The sequence below is a fragment of the Cervus canadensis genome, chromosome 1, assembly GCF_019320065.1.
Source record: "Cervus canadensis isolate Bull #8, Minnesota chromosome 1, ASM1932006v1, whole genome shotgun sequence".
Taxonomy (NCBI): Eukaryota; Metazoa; Chordata; class Mammalia; order Artiodactyla; family Cervidae; genus Cervus; species Cervus canadensis.
Window position 1 is genome coordinate 41,686,218 of NC_057386.1, and position 25,976 is coordinate 41,712,193.

The window sequence follows — 25,976 nt, forward strand, 5'->3', positions numbered from 1 at the left end:
GTGATCGGAGAACTAAGACTTTCATCAAGGTGCTGTTTATAATACCAAAACACCTGGAGGCAACACATGGATGAGTTTTTGGCTAAATCATCTACATTCATCCAGCACTTCCTGGAAACTTACAGGGCATCCTTATGCACCGTTTAAAAATGGATTTAAAGAATAATATTTAAATTTGGGAGGAAACTTTCAATAGAATCAAGAGTTTAAAGGCTGTATATGAGGGTAAATCCCCAATCATGTAAAATATCAATGTATTTTACACATAGGAAACTACTGTTATAAATAAGAAAAAGATGAAATAACTATGGTTAGTTTTTATTTCTCTGTATTTTACTGCCTTTTACATTGAGTATTATTACTTTAAAAAGTCAAGTTGTTTTTAAGAGGTGTAGATAATGCTGACTTTCAGTTCTACTGAAAAGGTATTTGTAATAGTGTAATTTATTTAGGTATTAAATTAACAACTGCCATCCTTTCAATGCTTTTTACCTTAGTGTTTTTCCTTGTATCAAAAAGGTAGCTTTTTACCTAATTTAGATTCCAGGGAGCTGTGTTTGTTTTTTCCTCCAAGGGGCATATTTGCCTACCTGAATCAGAGCAGTTCAGGGATGTACCTGCCGACTTCATGGACTCCAAGAGAGCACGCCAGCCCCCACCACCCCTTCACTGTGACTTTATTATTTCTGCTCACAGCTTACAATCTTTCAAAGTTAACAAGGCTGATTAGAAACGGTCCTGGACCTTGGGCTATTAAGGAGCCTATAACTGCATAGTTGTGTGCATCACGTCGTGAGGGTTGTGCACTGACCACAGTGCTGTTACCTCCCTCAGGTGCTTGCTCCCCATCCCTGTTCTCCCCCCGACCCCCACTGCTCTGACAGCACTGGCCCATGGTACCACCACCCCCAACAATGCACCTGAATTAGAAACCTGGGAATTATCCTCAGTTCCTCCCCACTCACCACCCACCCCCACCACCACCACCACATTGGATAGTCATCACACTGTACTGATTGTGCGTTCTGAAATCCCTTCACCATCCTCATCACCTCCCTGACTGTTCAGGGGCCCAGCTTGTTGGCCTGTTTACAAGAGTCCCCTAGCCTGACCCAGTGGCCCCAGTGTATCACACTCTACCCCATCACAGGTGCAGCCAGGCCATACTTAAAGTCCTCCTCCTCACCACCAACACACAAAGTCCTAGGTCCTCGCCAGGATTCATATGGCCTATTTGACCCCTACCTGTCTTTTCAGGCCCATCTCCTGTGCCAGCCCAGTCTAGCTCCAGCCGTTCCCAGCTCCTCAGCTGGGAGAACAAGCACTGAGATGATGGACTGTTAGACGTGTAACCTAGATATTGCCAGGCCCCTCCTTCTGCTCTTGTTTTCAACCCGAACCCACTCTGACACATAGCCTGGCACCATCTACCCACTGAAGCATCCATTTGCTCTAAACTTTACTGAGGGCTTTACAAGGAGGTACAGAGGAGATTTTCAACCTACAGCAAGAACCTCACAGCCCTTCCAGAGATGTATTGTGTGTGTGTGCGCGCACACGCGATCAGTTGTGTCTATTCTTTGTGACCTCATGGACTGTAGCCCCTCAAGCTCCTCTGTCCATGGAATTTTCTGGGCAAGAAGACTGGAGTGGGTTGCCATTTCCTTCACCCAGGGATCAAACATGTGCCTCCTACATCGGCAGGCAGATTCTTTACCACCGAGACACCTGGGAAGCCCAGGGCACCTTGAAGGCCCATCACTGTCTCGTGGGAGGGACTTCGTTATTGGCCTCTGCGCATGCATTCCCAGTCACAGTGGCTTCTCTCATGATAATTCAGATTTGTTCAGCTTTTCCTCAACACAAATCCTGAGAATGAGATGTTTTGTCCCCCTGAATCTCACAATACTCTTGGGGCAGGGGGTGCCATGCAGACACCAGTTCCTCCCAGGGAAGCCTAACTCGTCTTCCAAGAGAACCTACCCCCACTCAAAAGGCATCTCCAGCAAGACTTTGCTGGGCCATTATCCCTGCTCCCTCAGGAACTTACATCTGTCCTGGGGGGCAGTGCACTGAGGGTTGTTGGCTGCTTGTTATTAATCTCACCCCCATCCCCCTGGGGGGCCAGGAATCTGTGTGACAATTATGTCCCTGGTGCCTCGCCCCTCTGGCTCTTATGGAGTCTTCATATCCAGGTGGCATTAGTTAATAACTCCTGTCTAGACATTATGTGCCAGAAAAAATTTTTTCACTACCATTTACATCCAGGATAGCCCTTAGAAGAGGCCTAGTATTTCCTAGGAATTCCCCAGAACTCACAAGGAAATGAGCTCTGTGAAGTCCGAGAAGTTTTCCATTTTGTTCACTGATGTATCCCCAGAGCCTAGAACAGAGCTTGACATACAGTAGATGCTCAATACCTATTTGTCAAGAGAAGGCGTCTAGGAAAGAAATGCTGCTTCTAAGGAGTATTCTTAAATTTTGAAACCTCTCTGGAACAGCAGGGGGCGCCGGAGAACTGGGTCTGTCCTGGGGGAGGCGGCTAGGCAGAGTCCCGGAGCCCTCTCTTTCTGTGACTTTGCTTCCTTAGGCTGGGGCCCTGCCGGGGTCCCTTCTAAACACTGCACCTCAGCTTGTTCCAAGAAGCCTGGGAGGGCTTCACCCCTAAGGTGACCAAGCCATACACCTAGTGCATCATCTTTGTTGGAGGGAGTCCCAGGAAGAAGACCTTGGCTTCTGCACTCCAACTCTTTGCCACCCCACGGACTGTAGCCGGCCGGGCTCCTCTGTCCATTGGATTATCCCAGCAAGAATACTGGAGTGGGTTGCCATTTCCTCCTCTAAGACATCTTTCTGACCCACGGATCAAACCTGTGTCTCTTGTGTCCTCTACAATGGCAGGCGGACTCTTTACCACTGAGCCACCTGGGAAGCCCTCTGCATGGCTAAATCTCAATGACCCTGGCTTGTCCAGCCCCCACCCCAGCCCCCAGCCCCTATTCCCTCCCAGCTGTGAATTCAGCGGGACTAGATGCCAGGATTTTTGTTTTCTTTTGTTTTTAAGCTTTTTAGGTGGAGATGGCAGAATTGGTAGTTGCAGCTCTAGCCCAGAGATTCTACTCCAGGACCTTCTGCCCCAAAGCTTCTGTGCAGAAAGAAACATGATGGGAATTAGGAGGCTTCTTAGGCCGCGGTCCTAATTCTGCCACCAAAAGGCTTTGTGACCTTGGAGGAGCGGGGGTTGGGAGAAAGGTGTCTCCCATCTTGACAGTCTTCTGCTTTCTGAATGTCAGGCCTTCTGTGGAAACCAGGATCCCTCCTCCTATATCAGTCAGGGTGGGGCCACTACCTTTCAGTAACAAATGGCCGATACCCCACCTAATCTCCCCAATCTCCCCTCCATTCCATACAGACTGTAACTGAGGACTCTGGCATTTCTTTTCAGCAGAAGGGCCCATGGAGAAGGCTGGGCAGGTACTGATCTGAGGGCACTTCCAGCAGGTGAGATTAAAGGACTTCTGGTAGGTGAGACCAAGACAGGAGGCCACTTCCTAAGCCATGAGCCACTTCCAGGATCCGTTTCTGAGGCAGATGTGGAGCCTAGTTGGGTAGAATAAGTACAGTTTCGTTATTCTTCTTAGAATCCTGGAAGGAATGTTAGCAACCGAATGGACCCACTCGCTTCTGAGTGTCAGAGAAGCTTGTGGGTAGGCACCCCGAGTGAGTGACACCCCAGCCGGGACACCCCTCCAGACAAGGAAGGACAGACGGGTCTTGAGATGCCCTGCTCACCCCAGACTCACCGAAGTCCTGCCAGGATCCTCAGCACCAACCACCACCACCACCCCACCCCCGCAGGGCTACTGCTTCTGGTTCTGGGGACCCAGGCATTAGAAGAAGGTATTAGACGCAGGTATTAGAAGACAAGTGAAGAAGGCCCATGTGTTCACACCCCTTGTTCCCCTCCAGAGCGATAATTATTCATGGTTTAAAAAAAAAAAAAACCCGCAGGTTGTGAGCAGGAAGAAACTGTGAATCCTGCCCCATTTCCACATAACATGAACAATGAATTCAAGGCCTAGAGATGAAAATCAGAAATGCTTTCCCGTTCATATTAGTTCCCAACCTCTCCATGCCAACACGTATCATAATCATATGGGCCAGGTACATGCCAGGCACTGTGCCAGCCACGTTACATTCATTTTCTCACGTGAGGCCCTCTGTATGTAGGAACTGCTATCCCCACTTTACAGATATGCACACCGAGGCTCAGAGAAGTTAACTCGTCTAGACTCAAAGGGCTAAATGAGCAGCAGAAATTGGTGCCTGGCACCACTGTTTTGGATTCCAAAGCCTGGCTCTTAACCATCTATAATAACCTCCCCATGATATTTATAACATACATACTAGTTTCCTGTGGCTGCTATAACTACCACCAACTTGGAAACTTACAACAACAGAAATTCATTCCCGCATAGTTCTGGAGGCCAGAAGCCCAAGATCAAAGAGGCTCCAGGAGAGGTTCACATCCTTACCTCTTCCAGATTCCAGTGGCTGCTGGCATTCTTGGCTTGTGGCCGCATCCCTCCGATTTCTTCCTCCTGTGGCCACATCACCTTCTCTTCTGTTTGTGTTAAGTCTGCTTCTGCCTCCCTCTTAAAAGGATACTGTGATTGCACTTAGAACCCATCCAGCTAACCCAGGAGACTCTCCACATCTCCAGAGCTTTAACTTCATGACACCTGCAAGAATCTTTCCCAATAAGGTCATTTACAGGTCTCAGTGATTAGCACATGGGTATCTTTTGAGAAACTGTGTTTCTGTTTACCACACCATATGTGCCCATTCTTTCCCTAATTTATTCCTTCACAGACCTTAATTGTCTGTATTGGACATTGTGCTAGGAGCCAGGAGCTAGAAAATCAAGAGAGAAATGACCTAGTCCCTGCCTTCATGGACCTTGTGGCCACTGTGTCAACTTTCATACCTACTTGCCAGATGTTCTTGTGATAAATAACAGGAGTAAGAGATCAGGACAAGTCACAATACCTGGCACTACGGCACTACTACCTGCACCATTCTTCTGATATTTCCGTGTATTAGATCACTTGACCCTCACAGTCTTATCCCTACCTCCCTGCACAGAATGCTATAGCAGCCCAGGGGAAAGTGAGCCAAGGTAGCGGTGGGGGTGTGATCAGGGAAGGCTTCCTGCAAGAGGTGCCATTTCCATGGAATCTGGAAGTATGAGAGTTGGCCAGAGGAAGTGGGATGGGGAGAGGATAGGATTGAGGTGTCCCAGAAAGAGGGAGGCAGAGGGAGCTTAGATGCTCTTGGCTATGGGGAGGAGAAATAGGAGTCAGGGAGGGCTCCCCTGAGGAAGGGACTTTTGAATTTTGTGTGACCTTGTTTTTGGGGAGAAGAGCCATAAATCTGGTGTGGGCTTTGAGCTTGGGTCACCTGGGATTTGTTCATGCTCAGGTCTGAGGCCCCTCCTATGCCAGCTGAGATCTTTCAGCTTCCCTGTTCTCCTCTTTTGGGGAATTTGATGCAGGGAGAGCTCTGAGAGCCATTTCTACAGCTTCCAAAACGGGGTAACCCAGCCCTGCCCACTTCCCTTCTGTCCTGAACCTCTTGGGAGGGAGAATCAGAGAAGCCATATGGCAGCCCCTGAGCAGGGTATATTCACATTTGAGCAGGAAGACCACAGAGGGGGAAAGTGAGGTCCAGGAAGAGAAGTCACACAGCTCATGCGCAGAACTGGGCCTCACTCTAGCCTCCCTGACTAGGTTCCTACACTGCTCTTGGCTCCTGCAGATGATAGGGTAGGTCCCCATCTCCTCTGGGCAGGGGCTTCCTCCTTGCCTGGAGATGAGGAACAAGAAGTGACTAAGATACATCCTGCCCTGGAGAATTTCCCAGCATGCCTATGGGGGAGATGGTCAGCCCACCAGAGAATTACAGAACTAAGTCAGCATCTGGAGGAAGGGACCAGAGATCAGAGTAACAGGCAAAATGGAGTGCTACCAGGGAAGGCTTCCTAAAGGAGGAAACCTCTGAACTGAGCTGGAAAACAAGTTGGGGTGGGTTCAGCCAAGACCTGCATTTGGGCTGGGTGCAACTAGTGCTACAAGGGCCCGGCATGCTGAGCAACAAGGAGGAGGAGAGGAGAGCCAGGCCAGGTTCTGCAGAGCCGGGGGCAAGACTGGGAGCCCGAGGAGCAGGGGCTGGGAGCTAAGCAGGACTGGGAGGAGGCTAAGGTACAGCCCTGGAGGCTGCCATCAGCCCCAGGGCCAAGACTGTCCCGGGTTCTCAGCTTGAGGGTCCAGGGTGCAATAAAGGGGTGAGCATGGGAGCCTAAGGGAAGGGAGGGAACCTCCCCAAGATGCTGGGCGGCCCCCGGGCAGGCCTGGTGGGCAGTCCTTGCTCTTCCTTCCTCCTGACTGCTCTGTCTTCCCTTATCCGCTCCTGTCCCAGGGTCCCCGCTCCCGCTCTCCCGGCCCTTGCCCAGACCGGAGCTGGCCCTGAGTTCTGCTGGGGAGGCCCGTGCGGACCTAAGCCTGGAAACTGTTCTTTAAGGGGCAGCACAGAGGAGGGGAAGAGTAGAAGGTCTAGCTCCATTCCGCTCCAGACTGGCTAGGAATCCTGACCTGGCCCCCTGCAGGCTTGAGTGGCCTAGGCCAAGCAGTTCAACCTCTCTGAGTCTCAGCTTCCTCTGCGGTGAGTGGAACAAGTCCAGCGCGCTAATATAGGGACCCCCAGGACATACTGAGCGCTCGGCCCCGCCGGCGCCCACGAAGGGCGCGGTGAGCGGGGCGGGGTTGGCTTCTGCTGGGGGGCGGAGGTGGGGGAGAGGCGGCTGGACCCCAGCGCGGGTGGTCCGGGGGCGGCTCGAGCTTCCTCGCAGACTCCTCCAAGCAGAGGCGGGGCCTTGGGGCCGCCCTGGGTTTCCGGGCGCGGGTCGCACACCCACCCTCCCGCTCTCTAGGGGACGGGACGAGCTCGGAGCCGCCCAGAGACCCCGAGCCTGGGGGGGGCGGCGGCGGGGCCGCGCGGGCGGCCGCCCTCGGAGGCGCGCGGCTCCTTTTGTCTGCAGCCTCCCGCTCCCCCGCCCGCCCCGAGCCGCGGGGCTGCGGCGCCGCTGCTGACACGGCTCGGCCGCCGCCGCCACCGGGCGGAGGCTGCGCGTCGCAGCGCCGGGCGGAGGGCGCGCGGCGATGGCGGCGGCGGCGGCGGCGGCCGCGGCGCGGGGCGGGCGGGCGCGGGGCTCGGGCTAGCTGCAGGGCCGGCCCGGATGGCGGGCGGCGCGGGCTGGGCGGGCGCCCCCGCGGCTCTGCTGCGCTCGGTGCGCCGCCTGCGCGAGGTGTTCGAGGTGTGCGGCCGCGACCCCGACGGCTTCCTGCGCGTGGAGCGCGTCGCGGCGCTCGGACTGCGCTTTGGCCAAGGCGAGGAGGTAAGGGCCCCGCGGTGGGGGCGCCCGCGCCCCAGCACCCCCATCCCAGGCTTCCTCGCCCTTTCACCTGCCCGCTCCCAGTCCCCGGCGGCGGCGGCGGCTGCAGCCCGGAGGGATCCCGCCGGACCTGAGGACTTCGAGCCCCGGGGCTTCCCCGCCCTGTCGGACCCTCGCTTTCCACCATTCGCGCCGGTGCTGCGAGTGTCACGCATCACGCCCCGGGGGAGGGGGGGCTTCTCTGCCCACCTTGCTTACCCCGGGCCCTGAGGGTCCCTCTAACCATTCTGCAGCCTACTCGGTGTATGGGGCGAGGGGAACCGTCAGATCCTAGCTCCGGGACCCCCTCCCCTGCCTACCCTGCGGAGACCGAGATGCAGAGGTCCGTGTGCAGGAATCCCAGGACGGGGGCCGGGGGTGGGGGCGGGATGGGGTAGGGGGGAGGCAAGCGCCCCACTGGGCCTGGCCGAGGGGAGCAGAGGACAACTAGGGGCGCTCTACCGCCTCGCCTCCTTGACTGCACCCAGCCGGCCTGGAACCTAGCGGGAGGGGTCTGCCTTCGGCCTTCCTGGATTCTCAGCCTAGCGCCTGGTGACCACCCCCGCTCCCCGCACCCTGCGGGCTCCGAGGGGCAGGCCTGGCTGGCAGCTGGCTGTGGCGGCTGCGACAAGCCTGCCACAGCCAAGCTGGGGGACAGCAGCTGAGCAGTGTCTGCAACGGCGGCGGGGCGGGGGGGGCGCGCGGATTTGGGGGAAAGGAGGAACAGTGTTAGCAGGGCTGCAATCCGAGGGTGGGTGCTGCCATTTGGGTGGGCAGAGACCAGTGTCCTCTCATGCCATGGAGGAGAGGTGGCCATGTGTGTGTGGCGGGGGGTGTGCAAGGCACCCGCCTGGCAGGAGAGCATCCCACACACCTGCTACTGCCCACTCTGAAATGGTCAGGGCATGAAGCCTTCAGTAGTGACTTTCCAAGGCCACCTGAGGCCTCCCGCTCTACATCGGCACTCCCTGGCCTTCTGTTCCAGGAACAGCTGGGGCCTAGCATTCCAGAACATGGGAGGAACCGGGCCTGGCTGGGTTGGATCCATGCCTCCCTGTCACCTGGCAAAGGGAAAGATGATAGATAATCGTCTCTTTGTGGCCGCTGGGCTGGGCGGGGGCCTGGAGTCCCTGGGAGCAGTAGGTGGAAGAGGATGAGGCAGGTGTCAAGTCTGAGAACTCAGGTACCACGTGTGGGAGAGGCCCCCTGCTGTCCGCCCTTGGGAGCCCAGGCTCTCCCTCTGCCAGAATCTGCTCAGGGCGCTTCCCTGCGTACCCCTGGATCCTTCTTCCCAAAGGCTGGTGTGACCCCCCCATCCTCTGAGGCAGGCTGAGCAGACCCCAAGCGTGGGGGGAAGAAGCTGCTGGCCCTGGCTGCAACTGGAGTCCCAGAGCTGTGGTCTAAGTGGTGGGAAGAGCTTCCCAGCAGGCTCTGGCAGGAGGCCACGTGGGTTCTGGGTGAGCCCCTCACCAGCCCCCCCTTCTCCTGGAGCTGAACAGCTCCTCTTCTTTGCGCTTCTGCCTCTTAACACTCAGGAGCCACACCTGCTTGTCACTTTGTCATCGTGCTTCTGCACAGGGACTCGTGGATCTCGCTTCTATGTGGCCGTCTTTAAATATTTGAAAGCAGCACTCCTGTCCCCTTCCCCCTCTCCCCCAGGCCAAGTACCCCCTATTCTTGAAGCCCCAGGCCATTTCCATAGGACCTGGCAGGGGCCAAACCTCTGGCTTCCAGCCCTGAAGCCACCGTCAACAGTGACACTTTTCATAGTAATAACATGGAGGGGCTGGACCAGGAGACCCCCGGGACTGTTCCAGCCCCAACGCATCACACGTAGCAGGTGGCTTGGGGCAAGGCTGTCTTTTGAGTGGTGCCCTCAAGTTAAGTTTCTGGCCACTGAAATCCCTTCTTTCTTAGCAACCCGTGCCAAGCCAGGATGCCCCTTCATCCTGGAGGAGGATCAGTGATTTTCTTTTAAATGTATTTGTTTATTTAGGGTCTTGGTTGTGCTGGGTCTTAGTTGTGGCATGCAGGATCTTTGATTTTCCTTGTGGCACGGAAGTTCTTTATTTGTGGCATGTGGGATCTGGTTCCCTGAGCAGGGATCGAACCTGTATCTCCTGCATTGGGAACGCGGAGCCCTGATTTTTCTTTTAAAAACATAATTTTCTATCATTACAGAATCAGTTTATATGCACTGTGGGAATAGAAATATGGACAAGCAAAAACCAAAGTGCCATGTCCCCATCCCCCAGGTAGCCCCACTCTGACACCTCGCTCACATCCTTCCAGAGCTGTTTCTATGCTTATATGTAAATTTTCTCCATAAAATGAGGTCATGCTGTGCATACTGTCTTGTAACCTGATTTTTTCCCAGTAAATGATCAGCACTTTTCTGCTCCAATAAATTCTCATCTTAATTATTATGTGTACCTTATTCAAATTTCCCTATTTGGCCCCAAAAGGCCAATCTGTGCTGTTTTGTTCAAACCACTTTCCTCACCAGACCCATGCACTGCATCCAGTTGTTCTGACCTCTTGGTCTTTCTTACTTTAATGCAGTTCTTTTTTTTTTTTAATTTGAATAATCCTGACTTGTTGAAGAGATCAGGCCTGTTGTCTGTGTCAGTAATTTCTTGGATCTAAACCTGTAACTTGGACCTTGTTCCTGTTGAATTTCATCTTGTTCATTTCATCCTGTTGTAACATACAATAGAGAGAATTTATTGAGTAGGCCAAAAAGTTCATTCGGCTTTTTCCACGCGATGTTACAGAAGAACCCGAATGAACTTTTTGCCTACCCAATACAATCCTACATTTGTCACTCAGATGCTGTGCTTCCTGCTGGTTGGAGAAGTGGGTGCTTTATGTCTCAATCTCCCAGGCTGGTTGTAAACCCAGGCAGGACCACGGACAGAGCCTTGTAGGGGTGGTTCTGCTCACGTGGTGTTAAGAACTGAGATCCACAGAATTACATTTTTCAGCCCTGCTCTCTGCACACCAAATTCACACGTGCACACCTGTTTTGCACTACAAAAATAGGAATGTCATTTCCCCTTCAAAATGCTATGTTTTCTGACAGTTTCTATCTCATTTGTTTAAAAATCACATAGAAACCTTGATTTCCCAAATCCCCAGGGCCGAAGAGTGGATTACTGTTGTTCATTAGAGATGGAGTTCAGTAAATTTATCAGAGCTGATTATCCATATTTTATCAGCTACACCCAGAAATACCAGGGACACCAAAATCAAATGCTTTGCAAAAATATGCTAAGTTGCAGGGTATAAAGTAGGTAGCCATGAGGTCATATTGGTATCAATAAGTGATTTAATAAATGAATAAATAAATACTAGGAGAGTCTCCTGTGCAGAAATTAAAATAATGTATGTAGATAATTCTCCATCAATGAGGTGGAGCATAATCCCCCACCCTTGTAAGTGTCACATATGCATAATGACACCCTCTAAAGAGCACAGTGTGGAAAGAGGGGAAAAGGCCAACTCTTCAGTGGAGAATCCCGACACACACTGCCTCAGCTGGGTCACCAAGGTCAACATCAGCCATGATAAGTCATGTAGATATTAGTAGTATGTATACTTCATACAATGTGATGGGAGAGGAAATTCGCCCCTGCAATCTCCCTCCCAAACCCCTCACCCTGGTCTAGTCATGAGAAAACATCACACAAACCTCAATGGAGAGACATTATTCTACATAGCACCTGCTTAGTCCTGCTCACATTTGTCTAGTTCATCAAAACCAAAGGAAGTCTGAGAAACTGTCCTAGCCAAGCAGAGTCTAAGGAGACATGACAACTGAATATAATGTGGTGTCCTGGATGGGGCCCTGGAACAAGAAGTTTGAGTAAAAACTTTAGTTAATAATGATGTTATATATAATATCAGGTTGGCCTCTGATATTCCCCTAATGTATTGTCTTGGGACTCATAGTAGAAAAGAGAAGAAATTTTGATGAAAACATGAGTCATATGTGAGATATATAACTTGACATTTCTCAGAATGTAAGGATGGGGGCGGGGGAGGGGGCACCCAACACTGTCCCAGCCCAGGAAGTCTGTACTAAGTAGGAGTGGGACCTCTATGATGAGGATGAGAAATGATGGCCCAGTGCCCTGAACTCCTGTTGATTTCTCATATCTTGCTTTTGTTTCTAACCTCCCTAGGCCTTTGTTTTCTCATCCATAAAATGGGAGTGATAACAGGCCCCACTCCATAGCATTATCATGGGACTTGAACACATTAATACACGTAAAGCGTTCAGTGTCTGCATGGAATAGGCCCGCTGTCAGAATTGCTGCTATTCTTATTTTTTTGTAGACACTTGCTGGCATCTTTGAGAGGCTGTTCTAGGCTGAAAGGCTCTTGGGGGATTGAGGTCCAGATCTATGAACAGTCCAGATCCTTGTCCAGCTCTGAGCTTCCAGCTCTGAGCTGCACCTGTAAACGGAGGTATCTTAGGTCACATCCAGGTGCCCCCCCATATAACTTGGTGCAGGCAGGAACACCCATGTTCATGGGTCCACTGGTGTGGGGTTGGGAGGGGGCTTCTACCCAGCTCTGGTGGGAGTATGCATGTGTTGGGGGCTGGGGAGTGTTGAGGGCAGGTGCTCCTTTGCCTCCTGCTGCAGCGGCCCCCAGTGGTCATCCCCACCCCAGGGCCCGGAGCAGTCCCACCAGGTTGAGCACAGAAGGGGAGGCTGACAGCTGGCTGGGGTTGATAGTTAGAGGTGGATGAACCCGATCTGGAGTGGAATGGAAGGCAAAATGCCCGTTGGCCTGGAAACAGTGAATGTCATGCCTGGGTGAACCGCTGTCCTCAACATGATTGGGTGAATGCTCTGAAATTTTTGTAGGGTAGTCTTAATGGAAATACCTTTCACATTTGCTGGTTGTCAATACGTGTGTCCAGGATTTAAAAAAAATTTTTCTTTTCATTAATATCTTGCATACCTATTATATGCCAGAACTCCTCCAGGCACCAGGACTCAGGAGTGACCTGGAACTTACATGGGGGAGGGGCTGGAAAGGAAACTGGCAAAGGAATGGCAATTACTGTCTGGTGGAGTCGGGTACTAGGAAGAGTCAGAAAGTACTGAGACAAGAAGATTTTTGCCCTTAGAATAACCGTGGACAGCCTCTTCTCTCATAGACGGACATTTAGATGGAGCCTGGAATGAAGTGGGGATTGTGCCTTGCAGAGATCTGGAGAAGGCTGATCCAGGCAGAGGCAGGAGGGGTCCCGGGGGTTAGAGGCACAGCAAGAGGAGTGAAGGGAGGGGGCAGGGCTGGGCAGGGTGACCTGTGGGGAGGCTGTCCCTCCATCCACGTGAGACTTGCTGGAGGCGTGGAACTAGGGCGAAGCAGCAGAGATGCACTTGCAATTGAATAATAGAGCCCATTGGAAGTGGGTGTGAGAGTAGAGAATTTGGAGAATTCGGAGGTGGCCATTTCATGGATGAGAAAGACTGAGGCAGGAGGCAGGTTGGGCAAGGAGTCAGGAGTTCCAAGCTGGCCTGTGAAACCCGCGATGCACCTGGCATCCCAGTGGGGCTGTGGAGCCGGCCAGGGACAGATCCGAAGAATGCACTTCAGCCCTGCAATGCATTCACGGGGCCACCTATCTACCTGCCCACCTACCCATCAACCCATCCATCTCCTTATCCATTCCTTACCCATCCATCCATTTGTCCCTCTGTCTGTTCACCCACCCACCCACCAGCCTCCCCATCTCTCCGTCCACCACCCAACATTTCCTGAATATCTATGTGCACAAAGTCTAAGCCTAGATCCAGGGGTGGCGACTGGCATTTGCCGGGAGTGACAGGCGGCTCCACACAGGGAAGGGCAGCGGGGTGAGAGCACAGGCCGGCTGGTGACCTGGGGGACCTGAGGGAGGGCTCAGGGGCTGGGACTGTGCGACCAGCTCAGATCTGAGTTTGGATGGTGGCAGCAGCCCAGCGCCTGCCCACCACCCCCCACAGCTGGACTTAGCTGTTTTTACAGTTTGATTTCTCACTTTCCACAGAGGCCGTTGGGTCTGGCAAGGTCTTTCTGAAAGAAGTGAAAGCCCAGGTTATTTAAAAGGTGCTTATTATGATGGAGAGATCTCAGTTTCCATCTCTGTAAAATGGGAGTCAGAAGTCCTCTTTTGGGCCTGTTTTGAGGAAAGGAGATAATATATAAAGGCCAAACATGGCAACTATTGGCACGGGCTCTCTCACCCACCTGCTCCGTGAGCCGTGTTGGTGCCCCTGCTGCTCTCAGCCCCTGGAGGGCATCTCTGGCCCCTTTCTAATGTCTGGTACTTTTCTGGGTTTGGCCTCCTTTGTGCAAGGGCCAGAGTTGCTCCTGCAGCCACTGGTGACCCTGTGGACAGAGTGGGGTGAGGGAAGGATGGGTGCTGATGGCCTCCATATTTCTTATTCCCTTTCATCCCCGCCATAGCCCTGAGGATCTGAGAGGTGGAATAAGTTGTCCAGGGTCCCACAGTTGTTGGTGGAGCTGGGATATGAACCCAGGTCTGTCTGATTCTAAAACTGCCTCCTTAGCTGCCTGCCATGGGGAGTTCCAGGTTCAAGTGCCAGGGGATGGGAAAATGATCAGATCTGAGTTTCACAAATTTGACATCGAATCTTCCAATCCGAGAGCTCCTCAGGCTTTCTAAATCTGGGATGGTCTGGGTTCCAGACGCAGAGCAGTGCCAGGCAGGGTCTATAAGTAGGTTTGTAATCCACAGGGCGGGCGAGCACTGCATGTAGGTGGGACTGCGGGCAATGTGCCACCCAGAAGATGCTAGGGAAGGCGGCAGGGGCCAGCAGGAGCTGAGGTTTCAGAGCAGAGCAGACTGCCTACAGCCTCACCCTGAATTATGCATCACCACCACTTCCTGTGCAAACGGTGATTAAAGAGCCCCGGGAGGCCAGTATTTCTCTGGCTGCTCTGCTTTCCTGCCTGGCGCCCTTCCGAGACCCTCTGCAGTCCCGGGCGGGGGTGTGGCAAGGGCAGGGCCCGGACATCAATCTGGACACCCCACTAGCACCCAGTCCATGTTCCCCAGGCCTGCGCGGGGGCCCTTCCCAGCCATGGAAGGCCTGTGACTCCTCTTGCTCTCCAGCCACTCCACCTCTTCCTGGCGTCTCAGTTCAGAACAGGCTGGCTTTTAGCGTTCTCCCCGTGCCACAGAGAAGTGTTTGGGAGCCCGGCCCTGGCATCAGGCGCACCTGGTTTGAGACCCAGCTTTGCTACTTTCTAGCTGCATCACCCTGAGAGGTTACTTAACCTCTGTGCCTCAGTCTGCTTATCTGTAAAGTGGGATAACGTTACTGTTGTTCAGTTGCTAAGTTGTGTCTGACTCTTTCCAACCCCATGGATTGTAGCCCACCAGGCTCCTCTGTCCTTGGGATTTCCCCAGGCAAGAATGCTGGAGTAGGCTGCCATTTCCTCCTCCAGGAGATCTTCCCGACCCAGGGATCAAACCCATGTCACTTAGTTCTCCTGTTAATGTGGCTGTTACTGCCGCTAACTCTAGATTTTCTGGATGGGTTGTTTCCATTCTTTTAGAGATCTTTTTGAGAACCTGGTCTGTGTCAAGTTTGATGTTGTCAAACTGAACTTGGGTCCACTTGCCCCCTTGCAGTAAATCTCCTGACACCCAGGCTATGGTGAAAGAAAATGCAACGTTTGTTGAAGGCACCAAGCAAGAAATCAAGGCAGCTAGTGCTCAAAAGGCCTCAACTCCCCACTGGCTTTCAGGGGAAGGTTTTTAAAGACCGGGTGAGTGAGGGCGTTGCACGCATGGTGCGTGATCAGCTCACGAACACTCTTCTGATTGGTTGGTGGTGAGGTAATCAGCAGTCAACATCATCGATTTTCTGGTTCCACCTGGTCTGGGGTCTACATGCTTGTGGTCAGCAGGTATTTATCATCTTCCGCTTGGTGGAGGTTTCAGTATCTGCAGAACAGTTCAAGGATATGGCTCAGAATGTTATCTGAAGCCTTTGAGGAGGAACTAAAGGTCCTTGATTTTGCTTAACGGCTAAACTGTTATTGTCTTGTTTGACTTGTTTTCCTTTGTTTCTGCCTTTTCTCACTTCTCTGGTAGATATGATCTTTGGAACTCAAGGAAAACCTCAGAGTCTAAAAGTTTTCTACAGACAAGAGGCAGGTGAGGACATGGGGGATGATTGGTCCTGGGAAGGCCCCATAGGGTCCTGCTCAGTTATAATGCAGAAGGACACACAGGTGGCGAGGTTAGGACTCCTGCCCTGAGGAAGGGAGCTTCTGCGGGGGAGGGAGGCTCTAAGAGAGAAATCTCGGTTACCAGCTGCGAGAAGGGCAGGGCTGGTGGCCTCTTCAGGTGTAGCTGGGGCGTGAAGACAGTAGACACGCTCTGCCTGGAGATGGGAAAGGCTTCCCGGAGGTGATGCTGGGCCTGAGTCTTTTATTTCCTTTCAAAGATTTCTTTATTTATTTATGGCTATTCTGGGTCTTCTCTAGCTGTGACAAGCGGGAGCTGCTCTTCATTGCGGTGTGCGGGCTTCCCATCGCGGCGGCTTCTCTTGTTGCAGACACAGGCTCTAGGTATGCGGGCTTTAGTAGTTGCAGTTCACAGGCTCTGGAGCGTTGCCTCAGTAACTGTGACGCAAGGGCTCAGTGGTCCCTTGGCGTGTGGGATCTTCCTGGATCTGGGATTGAACCTGTGTCCCCTGCATTGACAGGAGGATTCTTTACTACTGAGCCAGCAGGGAAGCCCCTGGACTTGAGTCTTGAACAGGGTCCCCCAGAGTGGAAGGGAAGGATGGCTGAAGGATAACTTGGCAGGAGAGAGGGTGAGTGAGAGAGGGGAGGGGCTGGCCAGGCAGGTGAGGACCGGGTGGATTTTATCCCGAAGGAGGAAGCAGAGAGTGAGGCGGCTCTGTTGTGTTTCAGACAAACCCATCTGGAAGTCAGGTGAAAGTCACTCAGTCATGTCTGACTCTTTGCGACGCCATGGACTATACAGTCCATGGAATTGTCCAGGCCAGAATACTGGAGTGGGTAGCCTTTCCATTCTCCAGGGGGATCTTCCCAACCCAAGGATCGAACCCAGGTCTCCCGTGTTGCAGGCGGATTCTTTACCAGCTGAGCTGCCAGGGAAGCCTGAAAGTCGGGTGGGGCGGGGGAAAAGAGACCGAGTTGGGAGACCTCTGTCCCCGTTCAGGGACAAGGAGAGGGGCATTTGGGCTGATGGAGCGAAGGGGAAGGTCAGAGGGCAGCTGCTGGGCCGTTTGTAGGCCCTCACAGCACAGAGCTGGGACAAACGGGACAGCGCACCCTTTCATGAGTAAGAGTCCTGTGTGGCCGCACCTAGGTGAGTGGGTGAGGGGGTCTGAGCTCAAGTGCAGGTACTACCGGTTGGAGGATGCTCACACACATGAGCAGCTCCTGGGGCTCATAGCCCTGCCTTTACTCTCAGGAATTCCCACAAGGGCAGCTGCTGTTTATTTTAAAGACAGAAAAGTTCCAAATATTGTTGTCGATTTATAAACAACTCTAGAGGACAAGGAAGTTAGCGCTAAACTGTGTTTCTAGATCTCAGGATCCACATCCTGTCCTTAGCGGTCACCCACGTGCATTTGTGACCCACGTGTGTGAGCCGTTCTGGCTCATACAATATCCACCTGATGATATTTGCTGTGTCTGAGTCCCAGACAGAGCCACGTCACCTCTCTGCTTAAACCTGGGCCAGGATTGAGCATCCCTGGTCACTACTAATATCCCCACTGTGTTCCCCCTGGGGGGAACCTGGCTGGCTGGTCAACCCCTCAACCCCTGACACTCCAGCAGCTTTTGCCGGGCCCGGCCCCTGAGCTGATGTGAGCAGGGTGGAGGCCAAAAGGTGCAGTGATCCCAGGGAGTGGAGGTGGAGGTGAAGAGGGAGGGGTCCTGGGCACCCCCGAGCATGCAGGGCGTGCTGGGATGGACCTCCCTCAGTACCACTGTCCCAGCCTGGGTGGGCCCTTCCCAGCAGTTGGCAGCAGTTGGCTGCCAGCCAGAGGATTGGCCTGTGGTATAGACTTCTAAAACCCCAACTCTGAGTGGGCATGACCAAGGGACGCCTGCTCCCTTGTGGATGGAATCGAAAGCCTGTTTCAATTCCAGGCACTTAGTGGATGGAATCGAAAGCCTGTTTGCCCACTCAACTGGCCACAGCCATTTGGACTTCTGGACCTACTTCCTGGGGCCATGGATGGTCTTTATTTCTCTCCGTGTCTGTCCCCTCCCCTTTCCCTTCCCTACCTCCTGATTGGCTGAATATCAGACCCTCTCTGAGGCATGAGGGCCCCAATCAACACTGAGTATTAGTTCAGTTTTGTTTTCCAGCTTAATGAGTGTATAATAGGATTTCAAACTTGTTTAAATTTTCATTTTTTAGTTGCTAATGCGACCTTGCATTTTTTTCCATGTTACTGTTTATTCTTGGTATTTCCTTCTGCATAAACTGTTATGTCCATCTCTTTTGAGCACTTATCAAGAGGAATTTTTGTTTTGATCTTTATATTTTTAAATCAGTTCTTTGTATTTTTAATATCATTTATCTTTTTTCCTTATTCTGTTGTTTTTTCATGTTCATTTCATTCTATTTCCTGTATTTGAATATTTCTGTTTTCAGTTATATCATATCTTCCTTATTTCTAATTATATTTATCACTTTTTAGTTGTTAGGCACTTATTTTCCATCTCTAGCAAGAATACATAAGCTATCTTGTTTATAACCCCCAATTTATGAAAATATTTGACTTTTACTCATTTGGAATTTATCATGAGGCTCATCTAACATTTGGTTCTATTAATAGTTTGAATTTATTTCTAAACTAGAACTGAATTGCATTGTTTCTTTTTTCTATTTCTTTTCCTCTTGCTTTGTTTTGAAAATGTTCAAACACGGTTGAAGGAAGGGTCTGATAAACACTCAGATACTCTTCATCTAGATTCACTTACTTTCTGTCACATTTGCTTTTTCTTTATTTATTTTGTCACTGATAATCTGTCATCTATCTCCTTTCATGTTGCTTTGCAGAAGCATTTTAAATAAGTAAAGACGTCTTGACATTTTCCCCATAAACACTTCGGAATGTAGGGACAAGGACAGTCTCCTGTCTAAACAAGAGCCACCATCACACCTAGGGCTTAATGTTATATCAGATTTCCCCAGTTGTCCTCAAAATGTCGTGCCTAGCTCCCTTTTGTTTTGATTTAGGATCCAGTCAAGGATCGCATACAGCATCTGGTTTGTCCTTTGCCCATTTCATCTCCCTGAAATCAGTACTATCTCTGATTTTCTTTGCTCCTATAACCAGCATTGATGTTTTCTGCCAAATCCAAGGCCAGTTGACCTATAGGCTCTGCCATAGCCTGGATATATCTGATTGTTTCCTTGCACTTCTGGCAAGAAGAGTTGATGGCGTGTGCTCCTCAGAGCAGCACATGAGGGGTCACATGATGTCGGTTTGTCCCATTAACTGGTGATGCTGAGTTTGACCAGTTGGGTAAGGCTGCATCTGCTTGATCTCTTCAGTATAATGGTGCTTTTCTCCTTTATAATTAATAAGTAATTTGTGGGATGATACCTTAGACAGTGTAAATATTTGGTTCTCTCATAACTTTTCACACAGTGGTTTTAGCATTCTTTTTTTAGAGCTTATTTATTTTTTATTTTTGGTTGCACTGGGTCTCTGTTGCTGTCTGGGCTTTCTCTAGTTGCGGACAGCGGTGGGCTCCTCTCTGGGTGACGTCCCAGGGCTTCCCAGTGCTGTGGCTTCTCGTTGCAGAGCACAGGCTCTGGGGCACAGTCATGGTGCTCAGGCTTAGTTGCTCTGTGGCAGGTGGAATCTTTCTGGACCAGGGATTGGACCAGTGTCCCTTGCATTGGCAGGCGGATTCTTGTCCACTGTACCACCAAGGAAGTCTGATTTTAACATTCCTGGATGCTCCTGGCCCACATAAATTACACTGGTAGCTGCAAAATGGTGGTTTTTCTGTCATTCCTTCTAGATATAGAGGTTATTCTATAAAAAAGATCTTTCCTTCACTCCCTTTCCTGGTGTAGCTATGGACTGATGGACGCTTTTCTTTCCCATGTATTATAATCTGTTACCATTGTTATTCTTTTTGATGCTCAAAGATTTTTTTTGTCTTGTTTTTAACGCAGCATTGTAAAATTTTGATCATTATTACTTGGTATATTTTTAAATTGAGAAAAGTCAACCATCGTTACCTTTAAAAAAAAAAAAAAAGAGCTCTCTGATTCTTCTCCCTTTATGGATTTTTTAAGTATATAAACACATTTTCAAGTTCTTTAATTGGTATTGCATTAAGCTTATTAATTTAGAGAATATCACCATCTTTATTATATGCTTAGTCCTCCCAGTAGTGGCAAAATATTAACATTAAAAATAAATGTCTTAGAATTAGGCTAAATGAGTGTTTAATATTTAATGTGCTTGGTTACTACTGAGAATGAGATAATTTTTTCCAGTGATTTTTTTTTTTTTTACTAGCTGCATGTCACTAGTATATAGGAATGCAGTTGATTTTTGTCAGTTTGTCACATATCTCCCCACTGGCCTGAACTCAGTTATTATTTATAGTACTTTTTCTGGTTGATTTCTTGGGATTTTTCTAGGTAAGCAATCATGTCATCTTCCAAAAGTAATGATTTCATTATGTCTTCTTTTCTTGTTTTTATGAGTGTAATGACTTTTCCTTCTGAGATGGGACCCACACCCTTTTCTAAAACTATTTGGTTTTATTATTATCACAGTTATTATTATTGGTCTTAACTTGCAGCATGTGGGATCTTAGTTCTCAAGCCAGGAATCGAACCCAAGCCCCCTGCAGTGGAAGCGTGAAGTCTTAACCACTGGACCACCAGGGAAGTCCCTAAAACTAGCTGACTGTATATCAACTATATTAACTATATTTCAATAAATTTTTTAAAAGAGGACAATTGTATAATGTAAAAAAAACAAAACTAGTTGGAACCTGCCTGGGCCCTGGAGACATGCCCCGAGGAGGGCTCGGGAGAGGCTGAGTTGTAAGTTAAGAACCCTGGGTGGTCTCACGACAGTGGCCCAGAGGCAGTGCTGTTGCTCCAGGAGTGTGTCTAATGCAGAGGCAAGGGGCTGGCAAGAGGTGGTCAGGTGTCTAGGCTGGGGACCAGCAGAGGACGCCACCCTCCAAAGGCAGGGAAACGCGACAGAAGCAGCGCACCAGTGGGATGGACAGATTGAAACTTGCTGGGCACAGATGACCACAGAGCTGGTGCTGGGAGCCAGACATGGCTGGTGGGCTGAGGAAGGTGTCCCTTGTCCTCTGCTCTGATCTTGAACTAGTTGGTGGAGCCACTCGGTATAAGGGTTGGTGGGGGTGGCAGAGGCAGAAACCCAGCATCCTTTTCTTGTTATCCTTTTCAAATGGAGTGACTATTACTCACTACCGTTGAGTATAACATTGGTACCTGGGTTTAGGTTTATCATCTTTAGCACGTTACTGAAGACCAAAGACCACCTTCTCCCTGTCCCATTTTTTTTTTTCCCTTTGGCTGTGGCCACACAGCTTGTGGGATCATAGTTCCCTGACTAGGAATTAAAACCACGGCAGTGAAAGCACTGAGTCCTAACCACTGGGATGCCAGGGAGCTTTCCATTCTTCTTCCATTAGAATATAATTCAAGACCAGATGGTAAATTGTACCACGTGTCTTCCCAACATCTTTTCAGTGTTTTAATGATGTTTGCTATTTTCCCAATCAGGGCAAAGAATTAAGCCTGGAAGCGGGGGAATCTGTGATGGGCCAGGAATGGGGAGGGGTAGTTCCCCAAAGGCAAGTAAGGCGCACCTGCCAGGTGAGGGTCAACCTGGCATTGGGCTGAGAGAAACCGCAGGTGTGTGGGTCCACCCACCGTGCAGCCTGCCCGGGAGGGTCAGGAGGCTGTGTGGGAGGTGGTGTTGCTTTCTGTGGTTCTCTTGGGAGACAGGATGTGAGAGCTCCTTCAAAATTCCCAGGAGAAGTGACGGTTGTGGCAGAGAGGATGTGGGGGTAGGAACGTCCTAGACGCGGCAGCCCCTTCTGCCCATTTCCGGCCCCTGGGGGTCAGGACTCCAGGAGGGTCAGCCAGCTTCCTTTCCGGAAGATGCTTAGTTCTGGAAGGTCCCTGGGAGATCCCACTGGACATCTCCTCTTCGCAGAGGTGCAGTCACTACTGGGCACTGCACCCCAGGAGCTGCCTGGCAGTGGGGGCTGGACGAGTGGACCAGGGTACCTTCTGTCTCTAGGTACCGCTGTGCGTCACCCACCTCCATCACCCATCATTTTGCAGTGGAAATAGCCCATTTAACGTCCTGCACCGAGAGAAACTCTGATGGTGGTGGCGCCCACAGCAGGGGGTTTGAAGAGCCCTGAGTTTGAAGAGCCCTGAGTTTGAAGAATCTTGGTCTTGTAAAGAGAGGGCATCCTGTCAAGCAAGTTTGGAAAATCACCTACTTACCCCTCACAGCAGTTCAGTTAAAAATTCTGACTTGCGCCCAGGATGTCTCCAAGTTGTTAATCTCAGAATCCTTTTTTCATGGTACTCCTTGACATACCCTAAGAAATGCCCTCCTGCTGACCTTGGGCACGGATTCAGTCTCTCTGGGTTCTGTTTGCTTCCTTAGCGAAACTGGGACCCTCGCCCCCATCCTGTGCACCTCACGGGGACAGTGATGGGAAGGGGCTGGGCCATGTTAGTCCCTGCTGTCCCCATTGGCCCGAGAGGCAGCTGGACACAGTGACCAGACCATGGCCGAGCCTCTTGGTGTCTCTAGCCCCTACCTGGACCTGGTCGTCAGAAGTGTGGGGTAAACACCCACGAATCCCATGGAAATAGACAGGATCCTGGAAATGGCGCCCTCAGGCTCCAGGCACACGTGGGTTTCAGGTCCTGCCAGGGCCGCAGGCTGTGCAGCTCTGCTGAGGTCCTTTGGGTTTTCCTCAAGGGAGAGACCCATGGTAGGCAAGACATCGCCCTTGCCCTGTGGCTACCAGAGGTATCTGCCTGACCCCCACCAGGCAACAGGGAGGGGACTTGATTCACGTGGGGCACTTGAGGCTGATGGGGCATCAGCAGCATACACCTACATGGTATTTTTTTTTTTAATTCATGTATTTTTAATTGAAGGATAAGGGCTTTACCTTATTGTGTTGGTTTCTGCCATACATCACCATGAATCAGCCATAGATGTACATATGCATGGTGTTTATTTTTTGCCAAGTTCTCCAATCCGTAATCTCCATGGGTCCCCACAGGAACAGAATGAGGTGGGGTCTGCCAGCTCCATCTCACAGGCCAGAACCCCAAGGCTTAGCGAGGTCAGGGTTCGTCCAGGGTGAGTGAGCGACACGGCTGCGTTTCTCCTCGCCCTGATTCAGAAATTCCACAGTGAGGCTCTCGGGACTCACGGTCTTTCTCATTTGCCACCTTCTGTTGTGCTGACAGCAACAACACGGAAATTTCTGGCTGAAGCCCCCTGTTTTGTTATTTCAAGTAACTAAACCTGAATTCACTAGAAGATAATGAATGAGGTGTTTCCTGTTAGCCCCATTTTCTGGGTAACAGAGGGCTGACAGGAAGGCATTTCTTTTTGACTTGAATTGTCTGTGCGGGGTTGAGGGGTACAGCCTGGGGCTAAGGTGGGGTGATTGGACCCAGGAGCTGGGCCAGTACTGGAGGGTGGGGGTAGGATGGATGGGAAAGGTATGTGGTGGGGCGGTCGGGGAACCACAGCCTGGGGGGAACACTGGAGTGGCACAGGGTTCTCAGCTCCCCTGGGCCAGCACGCCCCTTTGATGAGCGACCATTTCCATTAAATAAATGGAGTGGACCTAAAACCAACCAAAGCCATAGTGAGGTGCGCCTTTCAGACTATTCTGAGGATCAAAGATACCAACCGAGGGCCTAACGCCAAGGTCAGAGCCAGTGGACGCAACCTACACCCTCCCGGGGCTCTTTGAGCCGATGCCCAACCCTCCCCAAACAGTGTCCCAAACAGTGTCCCGGGACAAGTTCCTCTCCACTTACCCCTTAAAGGGCGAGTTCCCTCCTGCCCCACCGGCCAGGAAACCTTCCCCGGGGCGGGATAGCCTTGGCCTCACCACCCACCTGTGTGAGGATTAGCCCACCTGTTCTCAGGCCCACCCCTGGTCTTCCTCCCAGCTGGCACCCCAGAGTCCCAAGTGGCACACAGACTGGCCTCGCTCTTGGACCCCTCCCTCCCAATCCTGGAAGGATCCTGAGAAGTCACCTAAAACCTCACTTCCTTAGAGGTCACCTGGAACCTCACCAGTCCGAGTGTCCATGGTATCAGCATCTCCCAGGAGCTGGTCAGAGATGTGGACTCGTAAGACTGGCCCCAAGCCTCCCTGATCACAACCTGCATTTAAACAAGACGCAGGTGGGTCATAGGCACCCTGAAGTCCCAGGCCCGGAGAGGGTACTTCCTGCATCTTTTCCATCCCACAAGAGGGCAGGTCTGTGTTTCCATCTCTTCTCCACACACGGCTGGTGCTGGCCCTGCCCATGGCGGGCACAGGCCGACTGAGGGAGGGCACCCATGGGGGGCCTCTGCCCAGACCTGCGAGCCTCTCTGAGTCCTGGTTTCTGAAGCCCTCAAGGCACAGCCTTCCCCTTTGTGCGAGTGGCCACCCCCGTCCCTCATCCCAGACACATTCCCTACATCTGCCACCATGGAGAGGAGTCAGGGCTGCCCTGCCACCCTTGGAGACAGGTCAGTGTCACTAGTTAGAAGTGGAGGGGACTCTCTTCTTGGCGCCCATTGGGCTTGGCAGGGAGACCTGTGGCTGAGTGCCCCAGGATCTGGATTTGTGGTCAGGAAAAGACCCTGGAGAGTCATCCCCAGCCGCTGAAGTCTTCCCAGTGTGCCTCAGGCTCCTCACCCCAAACTCCTCCTTCTTCTCAGGATCCTCCCAGGGACTGTCCCCATCATCCACCCAGAGCCCTGAGACAGGGCCTGCGAGTCTGTGCACCTCCTCCCTGCCCAAATCCAGCAAGTCCGGCCTCTGGCCTTTAAGCTCTTCCCTCTAGACCTCTCTCCCCTTCCCCCACACGGCCCTGGTCTGCAGGTCTCCCATCTCCCTCCAGGCTGCCCTGTGAACTCTGGGCTCCTTCCCAAACCACAAAAATGCTTCGTTGGCCCTCTCCTAAAGGGGAGTCTGATGGGTCCCAGCCCTGTTCCCCTCCCCCACTCATTGTCCGCCTGCCCTCCAGCCACACAGGGCAGCTGATGGTTCCCCAAGTCCTTCAGGCCCATCCTTGGCCCTGGCTGCCTTCTTCCTCCTCCCTGCCTTTGCTCACGCAGTTCCCCCTTCACCATCCCCCATCCAGCTGTGTGTTCAACTCTGCCATCTTTTAGGGTCCAGCATAACCACCACCTCCTCCACGCCCTCTGTTTCCTCTTGGCTCCCACTGCTGAAGATCTAGGTAGTATTATAGCATTATAGGCTTCCCTGTTGGCTCAAATGGTAAAGAATCCACAGGCAGGAGACCTGGGTTCGATCCCTGGGTCAGGAAGATCCCCTGGAGGAGGGCATGGTAACACACTGCAGTATTCTTGCCTGGAGAATCCCATGGACAGAGGAACCTGGCGGGCTACAGTCCATGGAGTCGCAGAGTTGGACACGACTGAGTGACTGAGCACATATGAGCATTATGCTGGATTCACAAGTAGCTCAATGGTTAAGAATCCGCTTGCCAATGCAGAAGATCCAGGTTTGATCCTTGGATCAGGAAGATCTCCTGATGAAGGGCATGGCAACTGACTCCAATATTCTTGCCGGGAGAATCCCATGGACAGAGGAGCCTGATGGGCTACAGTTCATGGGGTCACAAAGAGTCGGACACGACTGAGCATGCATGCACGGTGAATTCTGTTCTTTTCTAACTCCACAATACCGTGAGTAATTTTTTAAAAGAATAAAACAAGCTTTTTGTCCCCCCCTCCAAGTTTAAAAAAAAAAAATCCAATCCATTTTAAAAATTCAACCAAGTAAAGAATGTAGAAAGAAGAGGTGAAAGAACTGCTATCCCAGCAGACAGAGACAACTTGTGTTCACAGCTTCATGACCAGCCTTCGGGCACTGTGTGCCTGGAACATGCTCATTTATCTAGAGTTTGCTCTTTGCCAGGTCCCTTTAAATCCTAACACCTCGTGAGGCAGACATTATTGCTCAGAGAGGTTGATTCGGTCACTCTTGGTCACTCAGCTGGTGAATGGAGGAGGTGACCTTCTACTGCCCCTGGGCATATGGCAGTGTTAACAGTCATCTATACACTTGGTTGCTGTTCTCTAGGCTATTTTTATTTTATTTCACTGAGAAATAGAGCAGGACAGCTGTCCTTTTCCTGGGAGCTTCCTGGGAGCTAGTCTCTCTC

The 25,976-nt window shown here is 51.5% G+C and overlaps 1 protein-coding gene across 1 annotated transcript in view; it reads left to right on the forward strand.

The window, feature by feature from the left end:
- The first annotated feature begins 7,239 nt into the window (after positions 1–7,239).
- RAB11FIP4 (RAB11 family interacting protein 4) overlaps positions 7,240–25,976 on the forward strand; it is a 109,115-nt gene continuing 90,378 nt past the window's right edge. Inside the window, exon 1 of the mRNA XM_043480350.1 lies at positions 7,240–7,453. Coding sequence (XP_043336285.1) covers positions 7,295–7,453 — 159 coding nt within the window. The 5' untranslated portion in view covers positions 7,240–7,294. The remainder of the gene's footprint in view (positions 7,454–25,976) is intronic.